Raw genomic sequence first — 17,193 nt, forward strand, 5'->3', positions numbered from 1 at the left:
GCTTGATTTTCTAGGTTTCTTTTATCAGTAGAGGGCAGCATTCTATCTCATTCTCATTGCTATCCTCGATAGACTGCAGGTTTGTAAATTATGTGGCATTCATATAATGCTAAGAACTTCCTTGTTCTTTACATTTTCAGTATTTTTCAACATTTTAAGGTGCTTTGCAATGTTTAAACTATTTATCCAAGTTTTTATTTGCACAGTCACAGTAAAAAAAAAAATTGTCTTCCACAAAGTAGTTTAATGAAAATGGTAAATGTAGTAATTAATGTTTGAACTTTGTTAAAATGATCCATGATTTTCATTTATATTATTGCTATCCTAGTCTTGGTGGCTTTTTTCTCTGTTATTTTGCATCACAGTTTTGTTTGTCAATCTCATTTTTACATCACTTTATCTTTTTTATTTATCTGCCTCTTTTTCTGTGTTGTTCATTCATTCTGTTTATCACTTCCCCGAGGGATGATTGCAAGGCAGCAGCGTGTTCCAATTGGTCAGTCAGCTGCCATGCACAGCTCCCATCTCTAGAAACTGTTCCCAGGGAGTCTTTAAGACCACAGCAGCATTCCTGTAACAAAGCTGCTCATGCCTCCGAGCCTTCTACCTTTTCTGTTCAACACAAAGCAGCTGCATCGAGGAGAGTCCCCACTTTACTTCATTCTCTGGAAACATTAAACTCCCTAGCAACGCCGAAACATCTTGTAAAGTGAAAATCTGAAGCTACCTAGCAACTAAATAATGCCATTTAGTGCCTTTCTAACTTCCAGATCTGAAAGGAGACCTGTGCCATTGTTTAAAGTCTGAAGCTACGTCAAGGGTAAAGCAACGCTGGACAGGGATTGATGGTCTCAAGGTCCTGCTGAAAGGATGTCTGCACTCCGTCGAAAATTCGGGGAAGACTATCAAGTTGTCAATACTTCCCGGGGTTCCACCTACAATGCTCCCATAAAAAAGAAAAGACAGAGGTTTGTTGACAAGAATGGCCGTTGCAACGTACAGCATGGGAACTTGGGTGGAGAGACAAGTAGGTACATTTCTGATTTGTTCACTACTTTAGTGGATCTGAAGTGGAGATGGAACCTTCTCATTTTTATATTGACTTACACGATAGCCTGGGTGGTGATGGCTTCAATGTGGTGGATCATAGCCTACATCCGTGGAGACATCGATCAGACCCATGGTGAGAACTACACTCCTTGTGTGGCCAATGTCTACAATTTTCCATCAGCTTTTCTTTTCTTCATCGAAACGGAAGCCACTATTGGTTATGGCTTCAGATACATCACTGAAAAATGCCCTGAGGGCATCATCCTCTTCTTGTTCCAATCTTTGCTTGGCTCCATTGTGGATGCATTTTTGATCGGGTGTATGTTCATCAAAATGTCCCAGCCAAAGAAAAGGGCAGAGACTTTGATGTTCAGCCGCAGCGCAGTTATCTCCCAACGTGACGGCAAAATGTGCCTGATGTTTCGAGTAGGGAACCTCAGAAACAGCCATATGGTCTCCGCTCAAATGAGGTGCAAAGTGATAAAGGTAAGCACTGCCAAACATTAACTAGTTTGCTGGTACAAGTCTCTGAAATTCATTCAAGTCAAAGCAGGCATTCTAAGTACATTTGGCTCCGCAGGCAATTTGTTACACTGAACTGGTTCATTCAAACAAACTTGTTTAATTGCAAGATGTTGTTGCCTTCATTAGTGGCGATTAGTGTAAATTTAACTTTAAAACATACAGCATTAACTGACCAGAAAATAAAATGAATCTCAAGTAAGGGAAAAAAAATTGTACCCTTGGCAATACAGCAGTGGAGGAGTTAATAAGGTCAGCATTGCTCAAACACTTGTGCTTCTTTCATGAGCAGGCTCTATCAGAATATGCTCAGATACTAACAAGCGTTCCCCATGGCTTTGAATATCTGGGTAGATAGTGAAATGAATGGGCAGTGGACTAGAACTACTGTTGCCACTATTAACGCAACAGTAACACATTTATTCTTCCTTCTTCCAGCCTAAGTACTGTTAAGTGTCACACGCAGAATTTGACACTGCTGTGCACCAAACATTGTCAACATATAATTTTATCACTATTTAAATGAAAGCGTTGCACCAGCTTCTTGTCCTCCACCGTCAGATTTCTGAATGAAACATGAATCCATGGACAGTTTTTTGTTTTTGCACCAATTTTTAAAAAAATCTTGTATTTACAGAATTGTATTTTACAGCAATTTTGCACCTGTAATGTACAATACTGCAGCTGCCGTATTGAGACACATATTCCTGACAGACATGATTTTAATTCTTCAAATTTGTCAGGCGAAATCCCAGTAAGGGAGAGTTGAGAGATGGGGTCTTTCATTGACAGGGTCCAGTCAAATAAAAGTACCATTTGCAACATATCTTTGGCCATCGACTTGATCATAGCTGCCAGGATCCCCAGGACCTGAAGAAGGATGCTGTTGAGGAGCAGTGAGAGGGAGTAATGATTAGGGATAGGGTCATCTCTTCCAGTGATGTACAAACAATTAAAAATGCCTGTATTTCTTTGGAATGTAGAGGGAATTTAACTGGGACAAGTGAGAGATGTTGCATTTTGATAGGTTAAACCATGGAAGGACTTACCTGGTAAATACTGACCTGGGTTTGTTGTGGGGGAGGGGGTTGTTACAGCAAAAAGAGACTTGGGAAGTACAGGTACATAGTTCCATGAAAGTGGCGACACTGGGAGATGGGGTGGTGAAGGTGTTTGCTGCACTTGGCTACATGAGGTAGGGGATCGAGTACCGGAGAAGGGACGTGATGTTGCAACGATGTCCAAGACCTTAGTGAGACTTGGAGGAGAGTGCACAATTTTGATTGTCCAGTTATAGGAAAGGGATTGTTCAGCGGGAAAAGGTACAGAAAAAAATACACAAGAATGTAGGCTTGAATTGTAAGGATAGGCTGGGATTACTCTCCCTGGTGAGTTGGGTGGTAGAAGGGGCATTATAGATGTTTATAAAATCTTGAAGGGCAGATACTAGTTAGAGAGTCATAAGCTTTTTCACAAGTAAGGGAATCTCAAAACTCAAGAGCATAGAGGGATCCATGGTTAGTGCAGTGAGGATGTCTCAGAAAGCATAGTTCAACACCAGCAACCAGGGTTCAAATCTGGGGCTGTCTGTGTGGGTTTCCTCTGGGCACTCCAATTTACTCCCACCCTTCAAAACGTACGGGGGATGTAGGTTAATTGGGGTAGTTGGGTGGCACAGGTAATGGGCCGTAAAGCTCTGGTTCCTTCTGAACACAGGTTTGTGGGTATATGGAACAAGCTGTCAGAGAAAATGATAGAAGCAGGGTCAATTGAAATATTGAAAAGCATCTTGACAGATCCATGGATTGGGAATATTTAGAGAGATGTGGGATGCATGCAGGCAAATGGATCAAGCTCGGAAAAATTGAACCGATTGTAGATCCAAGATTTGAATTATTGTCGTAGTAATAAACTGCTGCTAGAAACTGCTGACAGGCAGACAGATTTGCCACCGGCCAAAATTGCCTAAATGCCTTGTACAGTCAGATTCACAGTCAGTCAGAGAGAGAGAGAGAGAAGCGACTCTCCCAGAGTCGCTGAGTGTCTATAGATTCACCTCCCGCAGCTATAGAGAGGTGAGTCCAAACCATTGCCAACCTGGGTTCCAGAACCAAACCTCCAACATGCTCAGGAACCCCGGTGTGTGATCTTCCCGTCCTCTGATGCCCTGTTCCAGTCCTCCGCTTCCCCAGAGTCTGCAATCCCTCGTGGCTGCTGCCGTCTTGGGCACAGACCCGTGGTCACAGGATTTCAGATTTTAAAAACTCCCAGCTCTAAGATATGGGAGACCTTTGGAGTACTGAGCACTTTGCCTGGCCTGGATCAGCTTTAGGTAAACTCCATATAGATTTAAATTCAAGTTGTAGCTGCTGGACACTCTAAATCAGTGGTTTTCAACCTTTTTTTTTCCCCTCGCATACCACCTCAAGTAATCCCTGTGCCATCGGTGCTCTGTGATTAGCTGCTGAAGATCCAGCTGCGCTGGATGGGTCACGTCTCCAGAATGGAGGACCATCGCCTTCCCAAGATCGTGTTCTATGGCGAGCTCTCCACTGGCCACCGTGACAGAGGTGCACCAAAGAAAAGGTACAAGGACTGCCTAAAGAAATCTCTTGGTGCCTGCCACATTGACCACCGCCAGTGGGCTGATAACGCCTCAAACCGTGCATCTTGGCGCCTCACAGTTTGGCGGGCCGCAACCTCCTTTGAAGAAGACCGCAGAGCCCACCTCACTGACAAAAGGCAAAGGAGGAAAAACCCAACCAACCAATTTTCCCTTGCAACCGCTGCAATCGTGTCTGCCTGTCCCGCATCGGACTTGTCAGCCACAAACGAGCCTGCAGCTGACGTGGACTTTTTACCCCCTCCATAAATCTTCGTCCGCGAAGCCAAGCCAAAGAAGACTTGAGGTACACAAACATCAGCGTGTACAGAGCCTTTGTCATACCCACGCTCCTGTTTGGCTCCGAATCATGGGTCCTCTACCGGCATCACCTACGGCTCCTAGAACGCTTTCATCAGCGCTGTCTCCGCTCCATCCTCAACATTCATTGGAATGACTTCATCACCAACATCAAAGTACTCGAGCTGACAGAGTCCGCAAGCATCGAATCCACGCTACTGAAGACCTAACTGCGCTGGGTGGGTCACATCTCCAGAATGGAGGACCATTGCCTTCCCAAGATTGTATTATATGGCGAGCACTCCACTGGCCACTGAGACGGAGGTGCACCAAAGAAGAGGTACAAGGACTGCTTAAAGTAATCTCTTGGTGCCTGCCACATTGACCTCCGCCAGTGGGCTGATATCACCTCCAACCATGCATCTTGGGGCCTCACAGTTCGGCGGGCTGCAACCGCAGAGCCCACCTCACTGACAAAAGACAAAGGAGGAAAAACCCAACACCCAACCCCAACCAACCAATTTTCCCTTGCATCTGCTGCAACCGTGCCTGCCTGTCCTGCATCGGACTTCTCAGTCACCAATGAGCCTGCAGCAGACGTAGACATACCCCTCCATAAATCTTCGTCCGCGAAGCCAAGCCAAAGAAAAAGTCTTGAGGTGGCATTTGTGTGGGGGAGAAAAAGGTTAAAAACAATTTTTCCAGACCCAATTGTTACTGAAATATTTTGCAATATTAAGAGGAGAACTGAGAGTCAGAGTGAAGCTTCAAAGATTAAAACCTGTGGAGCGGTCCTGAAATCCCACAAGCGCTGTTCAGACAATTCGACCGATGTTAATTGTCCTTCAAAGTGGCTGAAAGTGTCAAACGATTTGGGGAAAAAATGTAAGCACCATCACTTTCCCCAGGCAGGGATAGAAGGGTAAATAATCCACACTTGACTCCAAGGCTCCCAAATCTAGAGAATTAATCTTCTTTATGCATATCTGGACCAGGGCCTGAAAATTTGCTCTGGTCTCAGTGTATTAGCATCAGCTTGAAAGTCTTCTCTGATTCTCTGGTTCCAAGGTGAAAAACTATATATTTTTTAAAGTAAAAAAAAAACCAAATAACAAGAACATAAGGTTACCAGATCCCTCAAACTTGCCTTGCCATTCAACATGACACTGGTTGATCGATGCTTGCCTCAACTCTCTTCATGCTTTTTTCCGATAATCCTCAATTCCTTGATCCTTGGAATATTTGTCTGTATGCACCTGAAATGTATGTAATATTCTGACCTCTACCACACTCAAGGGCAGAGATTTCCAGAGATTGTCTGCCCTCTGAGAGAGGAAATTTCTGCATGCATTAATTTTAAATGATCAGTCCCTTTTTTTTTAATGATTATGTTGTCTTGTTTCTGACTCCCACTTATGCTGTGCCAGAATACAGAATAACTCCTTAACCTGAATGCCGATGGTAATTAATAGCAAATAATTAATATTTTTTAAATATTAAAAATGTAGTCTCGTTCCAATGGAAAGAACCCCCAAAAAGTAGACTTATTAAATGATTGTTATAACTGAGTGTCTGGTAAAATTACTAACCTCAATTTTGTTATCAATTATGATACTATAATATGTTCGATTTTAAAATGTATTTATTGGACCACTTTAATATAAAGATGTTCAGCCAATCAGATGTGTGAAAGATAGTTTAATGTCTCAATTCAGTTTTCCATATGCGTTCATCAAAAGCTTAAAAACTGAGGACAGCACAAAACAATAAATTAACCCATTGTTCTGAAATTAATTTATGCAATTCTTTATATAAATGTAAACTAACTGCTGTGGAAATAACTTTAATGAATATTTATTTTGGTTTAGGTTTATTTTGTAACATCAACTTAATCAAATTTAAATCTTTGTTTTTAACAAAAATGTTGAACAATTTAATCTATGGGTTTTATAGACCAATTTAAAACTTTACCTATGCCCCATTATAATAATAAATAAATTATTTGCATAGAACATAGAATTAAAACCAGAGATCTTCAAGGAAACATGGCTTTATCAAAACTGTTTTTGAACAATAAAGGGAATGTTAGGTCAAGTTGAAATAACTGAGTTTGTTCGAACAAATATGGTAAGATTCATGATCAGTTACCTCCGAGTTAACCCTATATTTTCAGCCATGCTTTTTATTGGCCATATAATTCAATCTCATTGACATTTTTCAAAGCTTATATTTCTAGCCACTGATCAGAAGTAGCATTGCTTATTAATTCCTGATTGTCTTGTGAATTGAACCATTTCATTTCTGTGTGTTTTTCCCATTGTGTTCCATCATGCACTGATGGGGTGAATATGATGGGGTGAACATCTACTTTGGAGAATCTGTCTCCAAGGCCACACTACAATGCCAAGAGAGCAATGATTTCAACCCCACATCCATTCTGCTTTTCAATTAAAATCATAGCACTTTAATTTCATTTTAATTAACAATATTGTATAGAGTAACAGTCAAACAGTCCTTCAGAGGGACAAAAGAAACCAAAGCTAGCGGAGGCCTTTCATCCCCTAATGCAACAGTTATCTTTTGCCTCAGTGTCATTTTCCTGCATTAGCTTCTGATTCCCTTAATGTCTAAAACTATAACTTAATTATCTCAGTGAACAAGCCTCCACACCCCTCTGACGCAGTAAATGCACTATCCTCTATTGGAAGAATTTTCGCCTCAGTTCTGATCTGACTTAAACCCTTGATTCTGGAATCCCAGATGGAGGGAAAAGTCAATTCCCGATCTATCCTGCCTTTCTCTTTTCAAATATTTTTATTGAATTTAACATAAAAGCATAAATACAGAATTGACAATTACTTAATAATTCATTTGTACACAAATAAGTACGTACAAAAAAGCCAAGATAAAACTACATCAATAATTGCTTATCTCTCAAAAGCATTTAATTGAAGTGATCTATGTGACCATGTTAAACTCATTTGATGAAATAACGAACAAAATAAAGGTAAAAAAGAACCTAAAAACAAAATCTAGTCTATCCTCTCCCTCTAATCAAAGTTACTGTATAAATTAATTTTTTAAAAATCAATAATGTGGAACCACTGGCAACCCCTGGAGAACAGGCAATGAACCGATCCATCCTGTCAAGCAAGACTTTGAGTTCTTCGATCATTTCAGAAACGTTTCATGCCATTCCAACTTGAGGGATGGTTACTTTACCAACTTTCAGGATTTGGATGTTGTTCAGATGGCTAGCATCAAATGTCCATCTCTAATTGGCCTTAAGATTGTGGTACACTTCCCCTTTAATCTGCAGAAGTCCTTCTGTTGAGTTCTGGCCAGGGAGTTGCTGAATTTAGACCCAGTGACAATGAAGGGTTGGCAAAGTATTTCCAACAGGGTTCGGTATGTGACTTGGAAGAAAATTTAAAACATGGCTGTAGTGTGCATTTGAAATGATTTATTGAGATTACTTGTTTTTGATTTGGAGAGCAAATTGCAGTTCAGTATTTTTTTAAATTTAAAAAAATCTGCTATTTAATAATTGTGATTCAGATTGTCCCAAGATGATTTTAAAAACCTCCTAACACTCAAAATTTTGCAAACATTTATTCTAGGACAAGAGGGCACCATTTCACAATATAAGGGCGTCTATTTCAAACAGACATGCAGAAAAATTTCTTTAGTCAGAGATCCAGGAGTCTGGCATTTGTTGCCACAGGCTGCAGTGAAAATGAGGTTGTTGGGTGTATGAGAGAATGACAGGTATTTGTTTAGTCAGGGAGTGGGGTTGAGTGGGAGGATGGATTAGAATGGCAAGAGAGACTCGATGGGGCAAGGAGCCTACTTCAGCTCCTATGTCTTGTGAGTTATAAATACTTTCCATTTACCTCAAGAAGTGCTCTTCTGACACCCAAAAAGTATGAGGTTATACAGGACAAAGGAGCTGAGAGGAGCTTACCTTTGATTGATGCTTGTGAAGATTTGAAAATATTGTCTGAGTGTTTCTTGCAATCCAGAATTCAGTTCCCTTGATCCCCTGTCGGTGTTTGTGATGAGTTGAGTGAAACTAGCAACTAAACCTTGATGGCAATAATCAAAGGCGAATTGTTCCCAAGACAGGTATGCACTGCTTTTGATGACCTCAGGAGTTCCACTGAGCATTCTGTAGTCAATTTCATGTGTGAATGAATGTTGGCATCCATTTCAAGAGGAATAGAATATAACAGCAGGGATGTGATGTTAAGGCTTTGTATCACAGGTGAGACTTCAGAGTATTGTGATTGAGTTTTGGGCTCCTCAATTAAGAAAGGATGTGCCGACGTTGGAGAGGGTGCAGAGGAGATTCACAAGGATGATTCTGGGAATGAAAAGATTATCATGTGACAAGTGTTTGACGGCCTGTACTCGTTGGAATTTAGGAGAATGAGGGACAATCTCAATGAATCCTTTCAAATGTGGAAAGGCATTCACTTAGTAGATGTAGAAAGGTTGTTTTCCCCTGGGAAAGAGGGGGGACAACTTCAGGATTGAAGGATGTCCACAGCACAGAGGAATTTCTCGAGCCAGAGGGCGGTAAGTCTGTTGCCACAAGCAGTTGTGGAATCCAGGCCATTGGAAATCTGTAAGGCAGAGATTTCTTGATTTGCCAGAGGCAATGGGGAGAAGACCGGTGTGTGGGGCCGAGAAGTAAAAACAGTTCTACTCGTGATTGAAGGGTGGGGAAAACTCGATGGGCTGAATAGTCTCTTTCAGCCCATATATCTTCTAGGTCTTGTGGTCATTGTTCCAGTGCAGTCAAACTCAATTGCTGATGTACGCAATGAAAGGTCCAAGAAACAGAAATTAAATAAATGACTCGCTAAGATAAGTGAGAGGGCCGAATTAAGCAGGACCCTGCTGTGTTTTGGTGAGCATGATGGATTCAGAAAAGCAACCCAGATTGGAATTTAAACATGATTGTGCCTGGAACGCTGACGTACGTTGGTGCGGCAAGAGGTGACAGCAGGAGCCAAGCGATTGCTTAGAAGGGATGGGACCGGATTTGCTTGTATGGTCCCAATGAAGGGGATAGGTCTAAGTAAGAGGGCATCACAGGAACAGTTGGACCTACTGTACCTGGAATGCTCCATGATTCTACCTGACGATCTAAGTGCAGTTTCAATTCATCAGTTCCAACTGATTCAAAATCCAGAGCTGCCTTGTGAAAATGAATGATTTAGATATTGTGTGAGTTTAAAGGCCTGTGTAGAATTGCACCACATAAACCTTGGATTACTCCTAAAAAGTTTGGGCTTTGCGATTATTTGAGTTAATCCTGTTGAATCCCAGTGAAGTGGTTACACCATGTCTGAAATAAACAGTGCTGTTTACAATGCTTCAACTCAAATGATGAAGGAAGATCTCACAGACCCATTCAGCATGTTAGCAGGACTATTAGTCCATCATATCCCTAAGATATAGGAGCATAAGTAGGCCATTAAGCCCATTGAGTCCATTCCATCATGAGCTGATCCATTCTCCCACCCAGCCCCACGCCCCTGCCTTCTCCCCATAACCTTTGATACCCTGACTATTGAGATACTCATCATCTCTACCTTAAGTATAGCCAACAATCTGGCCTCCACATTTTCCCATGGTAGGAAATTCCAGAGGTTCATCAGTCTCTGGCTGAAGAAATTGTTAATGTTAACTGTCAAGCAGAGGAGTCACGTGATGGAGTAGTGGCCGGTAGGAGAATAACAGCCCTCTCCAGAAAAGAAGGAAAAAAGTAAAGAAAAAGCAAAGCCCCAGACACACAAACCACAACAAATAAAAAATAAAGCTGTGGAGGAAATGGCACCAAAGAAAGAAAAGCCAAAAACAACGGGAAGAAAAGAAGGAAAGATGCCGGAAGAGAAAGGTGAAGGCCTTACCTGTACAAAGAAGCAGGGACACGCCATGGAAAGAGGAACCCACTCCCTGAGGTTAGTGGAAACCCCGCAGGGTCGCGACCCACCGAACGCAGGACTACAAAGATGGCTCATGGAGCCAAACAGGTGCGCAACCGCGCATGACAAAGACAACACTGACGGGAGGGGGGACCAGCTGTGGAGTGGAACTCCATAGCTTAAACAGCTGAGAAAGACCCGACAGCAGGGCTCCCAGCAGGAAGATATAGAAAATAACGGGAATGGGAAGGAGGAGAATGAAAAAAGGAAATCAGAGACACAGCAGATGACCAGCCCAGAGAAGAGGACAAACATCAAGACACCATTAAAAACAAAATACCCAGAAAACTGAGACAAACAGCCCAACAAGAAAGTCAGAAGAGACACAGATACAAGAAAGAGAGGTAGAGGACACAGGCCCTGGAGTGGACACAGGGGAGAGGAGGGAGAGCATCAAGCTCTGCACAGAGAAATGCAAGATGAAGGAAATGGATAGTACATGGATTAAAAAAAAATTCAACAATATATGGAAGCATTAAAAGAATGGCTGACATGAGAATTTAGTGAAATAAAAAGAAGAATAAAAGGTACAGAAGAAAAAGTGAATAGATTAGAGATGGTCATGACAGAAATAGGGAAAAGAGTAGACAAGGTGGAAGAATGAGAAATAGCCGTAGAAATGGAAGTGGACGACTTAAAAAGGAAATTGGAAGAAACTGATAAAAGAGTTAAAGAAACACAGGAGTTGTTAGCTCAGAAGATAGATATAATGGAAAACTATAATAGGAGAAACAATATAAGGATAGTGGGTCTTAAGGAAGATGAAGAAGGCAAAGATATGAAAGAATTTATAAAAGAATGGATCCCCAGGGTCCTAGGAATGCCAGAAATACAGGAAGGAATGGAAATAGAAAGTGCACACAGAACACTAGCCCCAAAACCACAGCCACAACAAAAACCAAGATCCATTCTAGTAAAATTCCTGAGATGTACGACAAGAGAAAATATATTGGAGAAGGCAATGAAAAAAATGAGAAAAGACAAAAAGCCACTGGAATACAAAGGTCAAAAAATTTTTTTCTATCCAGACACAAGTTTTGAGCTCCTGCAGAAGAGGAAGGAGTTTAATGCAGCAAAATCGATCCTATGGAAGAAAGGCTATAAATTTATGTTAAGATATCCAGCGGTGCTTAAAATAGTTATCCCGAGGGATCAAAACAGACTGTTTTCGGATCCGGAGAAAGCACGAGAATTTGCAGAACACTTGCAAAACAGAAAGAGAGATGAAGAGATGTAACAAGAACAAGAATGACAACAAACTTCATATAAAAAAGAAAAATAATGTATAAGTAAGAACTAAGAAGGGAAAGAAAGGAAATAAAGGAAGTAAGGGGGAAATTAAGAGAGCGAGCTTTGTTACATGTGAAGATAAAAGTCTTTTCTGGGGGGGCTGGGTGGGAGAGAATAAAGTCACTGCGAAATCAGTTGACGCTTGCAAGCGGGTTCACAATCCAAATGGAGAGGGGAGTTGTGGTTGCCAGCAAGAGACAAGGGGAAACTCAGAGAGGGGGGGACACATTTGGGGTTAAGGGAATTTTAGATGTGGAAATATTTTATGTTTTAGAAGTGTTGTCTTACAGCGTGTTCAAAAAAAAACCAAAAATGGATAAGGAGGAAAGGTGGTGATGAGGAAGCAGAAATGAAAGGTAAACAAAGTATGAAATGGCCATGTTGAACTATATGACTATAAATATTAATGGAATACATAACCAAATCAAAAGGAAGAGGCTGTTAAATTTACTGAAGAAAGAAAAAATGATATAGCATTCGTGCAGGAAACACATCTAACTGAAGTGGAACACAAGAAATTAAGGAGAGACTGGGTAGGGCACTTAACGGCAGCATCATATAATTCAAAAGCCAGAGGTGTAGCTATATTAATCAATAAAAATGTACCAATCAAAATAGAGGAGGAAATAATAGATCCAGCAGGGAGGTATGTAATGATAAAGTGTCAGATATATTCAGAATTTTGGAATTTGCTCAATGTATATGCACCTAATGAAGAGGATCAAAAATTTATGCAAGATATCTTATTGAAGATTGCAGATACGCAGGGGAATATACTGATAGCAGGGGACTTTAACCTTAATTTGGACTCAAAGATGGACAAAACTGGACAAAAAACTAGCAGAAAGAACAAAGTAACCAAATTTATGGTTAAATCGATGCAGGAAATGCAACTTTAGGATGTATGGAGGAGACAACACCCAAATGAGAAGGAATACTCATATTATTTGGGAAGACACAAAACATTCTCAAGGATAGACCTGTTCCTGTTATCAGCCCACATCCATGGGAGAGTTAGAAAAATGGAATATAAAGCGAGATTGCTTTATAACCCCTGTTATTAGCAATAGAGCTGGAGGACATCCCACCGAGAACGTATAGATGGAGATTAAACTCCATGCTACTTAAAAGACAGGATTTTAGAGAATTCATTGAGTGAAAAATTAAAATGTACTTTGAAATAAATATGGAATCAGTGAAAGATAAATTTATACTATGGGTTGCAATGAAAGCGTTCATCAGAGGGAAGATAATAAGTTATGTAACTAAGTTGAAGGAGGATTATAATAGGGAAATAGAACAGCTGGAAAGGGAAATAGCAAGTACAGAAAAAGAATTAGCAACAGGGAAGATGCAACAAAAAGAAGAGAATTGGCGAACAAAAAAATAAAATGTGAAACACTACAAACATATAAGGTGGAGAAAAACATATAAGGAGGAGAAAAACATAATGAAAATAAAGCAGAAGTATTATGAGCTTGGAGAAAAACACACAAAATACTAGCTTTGCAACTTAAGACAGAACAAACTAAAAGAATGGTATTGGCATCAAGGAAAAAGGACAAACAAATTACATATAACCCAACGGAGATCAATGAAAACTTCAAGGAATTCTGCGAGCAATTATATCGAACTGAGAATGAAGGGAAAGAAGACAAAATAGATGAGTTTCTAGCTAAAATTGAACTACTGAAATTGCAAGAAGAGGAGCAAAATAAATTAATAAAATCATTTGAAATAGAGGAAATACAGGATATATTAAAAATCTACCGAACAATAAAACACCGGGAGAGGACGGACTCCCAATAGAATTCCATAAAACATTTAAAGAGTTATTAATTCCTCCTCTCTTGGAAGTAATGAACCAGATTGAAGAAATACAAAACATGTCAGATTCATGTAAAACAGCAATAATTATAGTAATACCAAAGACGGGGAAAGATCCTCTAATACCAGCATCGTATAGACCAATATCTCTACTTAACACAGATTATAAGATAATAGTTAAACTATTAGCAAACAGATTGGCTGACTGTGTACCAAAAATAGTACAGCTGGATCAAACTGGATTTATTAAGAAAAGACGAACAATGGACAATATCTGTAAATTCATTAACTTAATCCATGCAGTACAAGAAACAAGACACCAACAGTGGCGGTTGTTGTATGCACAGAAATATATTAATTGGATTAAAGCATTATATTAGGGACCATTGGCGAAGGTGACAGTAAATGGATATATATCAAACCAATTTAAATTAAGCAGGTCAACTAGGCAGGGATGTCCACTATCTCCCTCATTGTTTGCGTTAGCAATAGAACCATTGGCAGAACTGATCAGAACAGAAAATAAAATAAGAGGAATAAAAATAAGAGAGAAGGAATATAAAGTCAGTCTATTTGCAGATGACATCATAGTATACTTAACAGAACCAGAAATATCAATAAAAGAATTACATAAGAAATTGAAGGAATTTTAAGAAGTATCGGGGTACAAGATCAACGCAAATAAAAGTGAAGCGATGCTGATAAATAATGCGGATTTCACAAAATTTAAGAAAGAATCACCATTTAGATGGCAAACACAAACAATCCGATACCTAGGTATACAACTAGATAATAATCTAGGCCATCTATACAAACTAAATTATCAGCCATTAATGAAGAAAATACAAGACGACTTAGAACATTGGAAAGATTTACCACTAACACTGATAGGAAGGGTAAATTGCATTAAAATGAATATCTTCCCAAGGATACAATACCTATTCCAATAATTACCAATTCACCTAACAGAAAAATTCTTCAAGGAGCTAAAGAAAATAATAAGGAAATTCTTATGGAAAGGGGGGGAAACTGAGGATAGCGCTAGATAAATTAACAGAATGGTACAAACAAGGGGGCTTACAGCTACCAAACTTTAAGAATTATTATAGAGCAGCACAATTAAGATACCTATCAGATTTTTATCAAACAAGGGAAAAAAACAGATTGGACCAGATAAGAGCTAGATAAAATAGGGGAGAAGGTACCTGAGCATATACAATATAAGTGGGATGAAAAGCTGGTGCAACATAGGAATTCACCAGTACTGCACCATCTGCTCAGCATTTGGATGAAGATTCACGTAGAAAGGAATAAAACAAATTATCAACTACCAAAATTAATATTGACGCAAAATCAACTAATCCCTTTCACAATAGATAACCTTTCCTTTAGAGAATGGGAGAGAAAAGGGATCAAAAGAATAGAATATTGTTTTTCAAAAATAAATTATTATCTTTTGAAGAAATGAAGTGCAAATATGGTATAACTCACAGTACAATGTTTGCATACCACCAACTGAAAACCTACTTGAAGGACAAATTAGGAAGCAGGCTGAAGTTACCAGAAGGAAGAAATTTTGAATATGTGATTACAGACACAATGATAAAAGATTTATAACAAACATGTACATCAAACTGCAAGAGAAAGAGAATGAGGAACAAAGCTATAAACCCAGACAAAAATGGGAACAAGATCTAAACATAAAGATAAAGAATGAAACATGGGAAAAGCTATGCTCCGGAACTATGAGAAATACAATAAACACGAGGTTACGCATGATACAATATAATTGGTTACACAGGCTATACACCACGCCCCAAAAGTTAAATAAATGGGACCCAACAGTATCAGATAGATGTTTTCGCTGTAAAAAGGAAACGGGAACAACAGTACATGCAATTTGGGCATGTGAGAAAGTGGAAAAGTTTTGGGAAGATCTAAATCAGGTATTAAATAAAATCACAAAAAGCAACATACCAAAAAATCCAGAGATCTTTCTTCTAAGTAATACAATAAGTAAAGAACTTGGAGTCAATTTGGATGGAGCACAAATAAGATTTATTATGATAGCCTTAGCTGTAGCAAAAAAATGTATAATGTCAACCTGGAAATCAGAAGAGAGCCTGAGAGTACAGCAATGGTACATAGAAATGAATAAATGTGTTCCATTGGAAAAAAATAACATATAATTTAAGAAATAACCACAGTATTCAAACAAATTTGGGAACCGTACATGGAACACAACAGAGAAGTCCTACTGCGACCTCCACCCCCTAAAATGACAGAATGAGAAGATTAAATGAACTGACCCAGTGTGTAAAAGTAGATGACACAAATTTCTTGTTTATTTTCATTGTGTGGTATATGTTGAACGTTGAGTGGGTGGGGAGGGGGGTGAAGGAGGGAGGGAAGGGAGGGGTGAAAGGGGAGAAAATGACACTGTATATTCAAGAGGGAAAGGTTTATGTGTGTTTTGGTCAATATGGTTCATAGAGTGAAAAATTTAAAAAAAATTAAAAAATGTAAACTGTCAAGCTATTGGTAGTAATCATGTGTTTCAACTATTTTTCTCCATCCATTGACAATTCAGATTGTTGTCCAGAAACTTGTTAAATCCTGTCATGTCACTGTTCTCAGCTGCCTGTCTGGTTATCAGGGAGATCTGGTTAAGGGTTAAGGTGGGGCGGAAGTGGCAGATCATCAAAGTCATCAAAAGTGATGTGGATTTTGTATTTTAATTCCACACAAATCAAGAAAAGAATAATACAGTAATTCTTTGATAATAGGAATGACCCTGAAAAATCCTTGTAAAGCAGGCTGTTTGAGGTAGATCAATTATTCCATGGAATGGAGTTTAAAACCTGTTAATAAGAATAGAGCCTAAAGTTTTGTTTTAAGCCAGTGGTTCTCAACCTTCCTTTCTACACATAATATTCCCTATGCCATAGGTGCTCTGTGATTAGTAAGGGATTGCTTAAAGTGGTAGGAGGGTGGAAACGACTGTTTTAATTGTACCTAATTGACTCGTTTTCTGCAGGGTTTCAAAAGTCCAAAGGAAATGGGTCAATGATCATTTTTCTCAAGCAAAATATTTCAGTAAAAATTGGGTCTAGAACAGTGATTCTCAACCTTCCCACTCACATACCACCTTAAGCAGTCCCTTACTAATCTCGGAGCACTTATGGCATAGGGACTACTATGTGTGGAAAGAAAGGTTGAGAACCACTGCTTTAAGTGGTTGCCCTGGATGCCTAGGCATTGCCAGAAAGCAACAACTCTAACTCCCTGGAGCACGGGCCTACCTTACAATTCCCTCCCCTGCATGTACAGTATTCCTCTGGAAATGAGGAAGATGATGACTCATTTCTAATCTAAGGCATATCACTGGACAACAGGGTGGCACAGTTGGTGTAGAGGTTAGTGCAACGCCTTTACAGCGCCAGTGATCGAGACCAGGGTTCTAATCCCACGCTCTCTATAAGGAGTTTGTATGTTCTCCCCATGTCTGCCTGGGTTTTCCTGGTGGCTCTGATTTCCTCCCACCATTCAAAACCTACCGGGGTGTAGGTTAATTGGGTGTAAATTCGGCAGCATGGATTTGTGGGCTAA

At 39.7% G+C, this 17,193-nt stretch overlaps 1 protein-coding gene across 1 annotated transcript in view; it reads left to right on the forward strand.

Annotated features, from left to right (window-relative positions):
• The first annotated feature begins 576 nt into the window (after nucleotides 1-576).
• Nucleotides 577-17,193, forward strand: part of LOC138746415 (G protein-activated inward rectifier potassium channel 1-like) — a 54,657-nt gene continuing 38,040 nt past the window's right edge. Inside the window, 1 exon segment of the mRNA XM_069904577.1 lies at nucleotides 577-1,536. Within this exon segment, the coding sequence (XP_069760678.1) occupies nucleotides 871-1,536 (666 nt within the window). The 5' untranslated portion in view covers nucleotides 577-870.

This window comes from Narcine bancroftii, chromosome 12 (genome assembly GCF_036971445.1).
Source record: "Narcine bancroftii isolate sNarBan1 chromosome 12, sNarBan1.hap1, whole genome shotgun sequence".
NCBI classification, from domain to species: Eukaryota; Metazoa; Chordata; class Chondrichthyes; order Torpediniformes; family Narcinidae; genus Narcine; species Narcine bancroftii.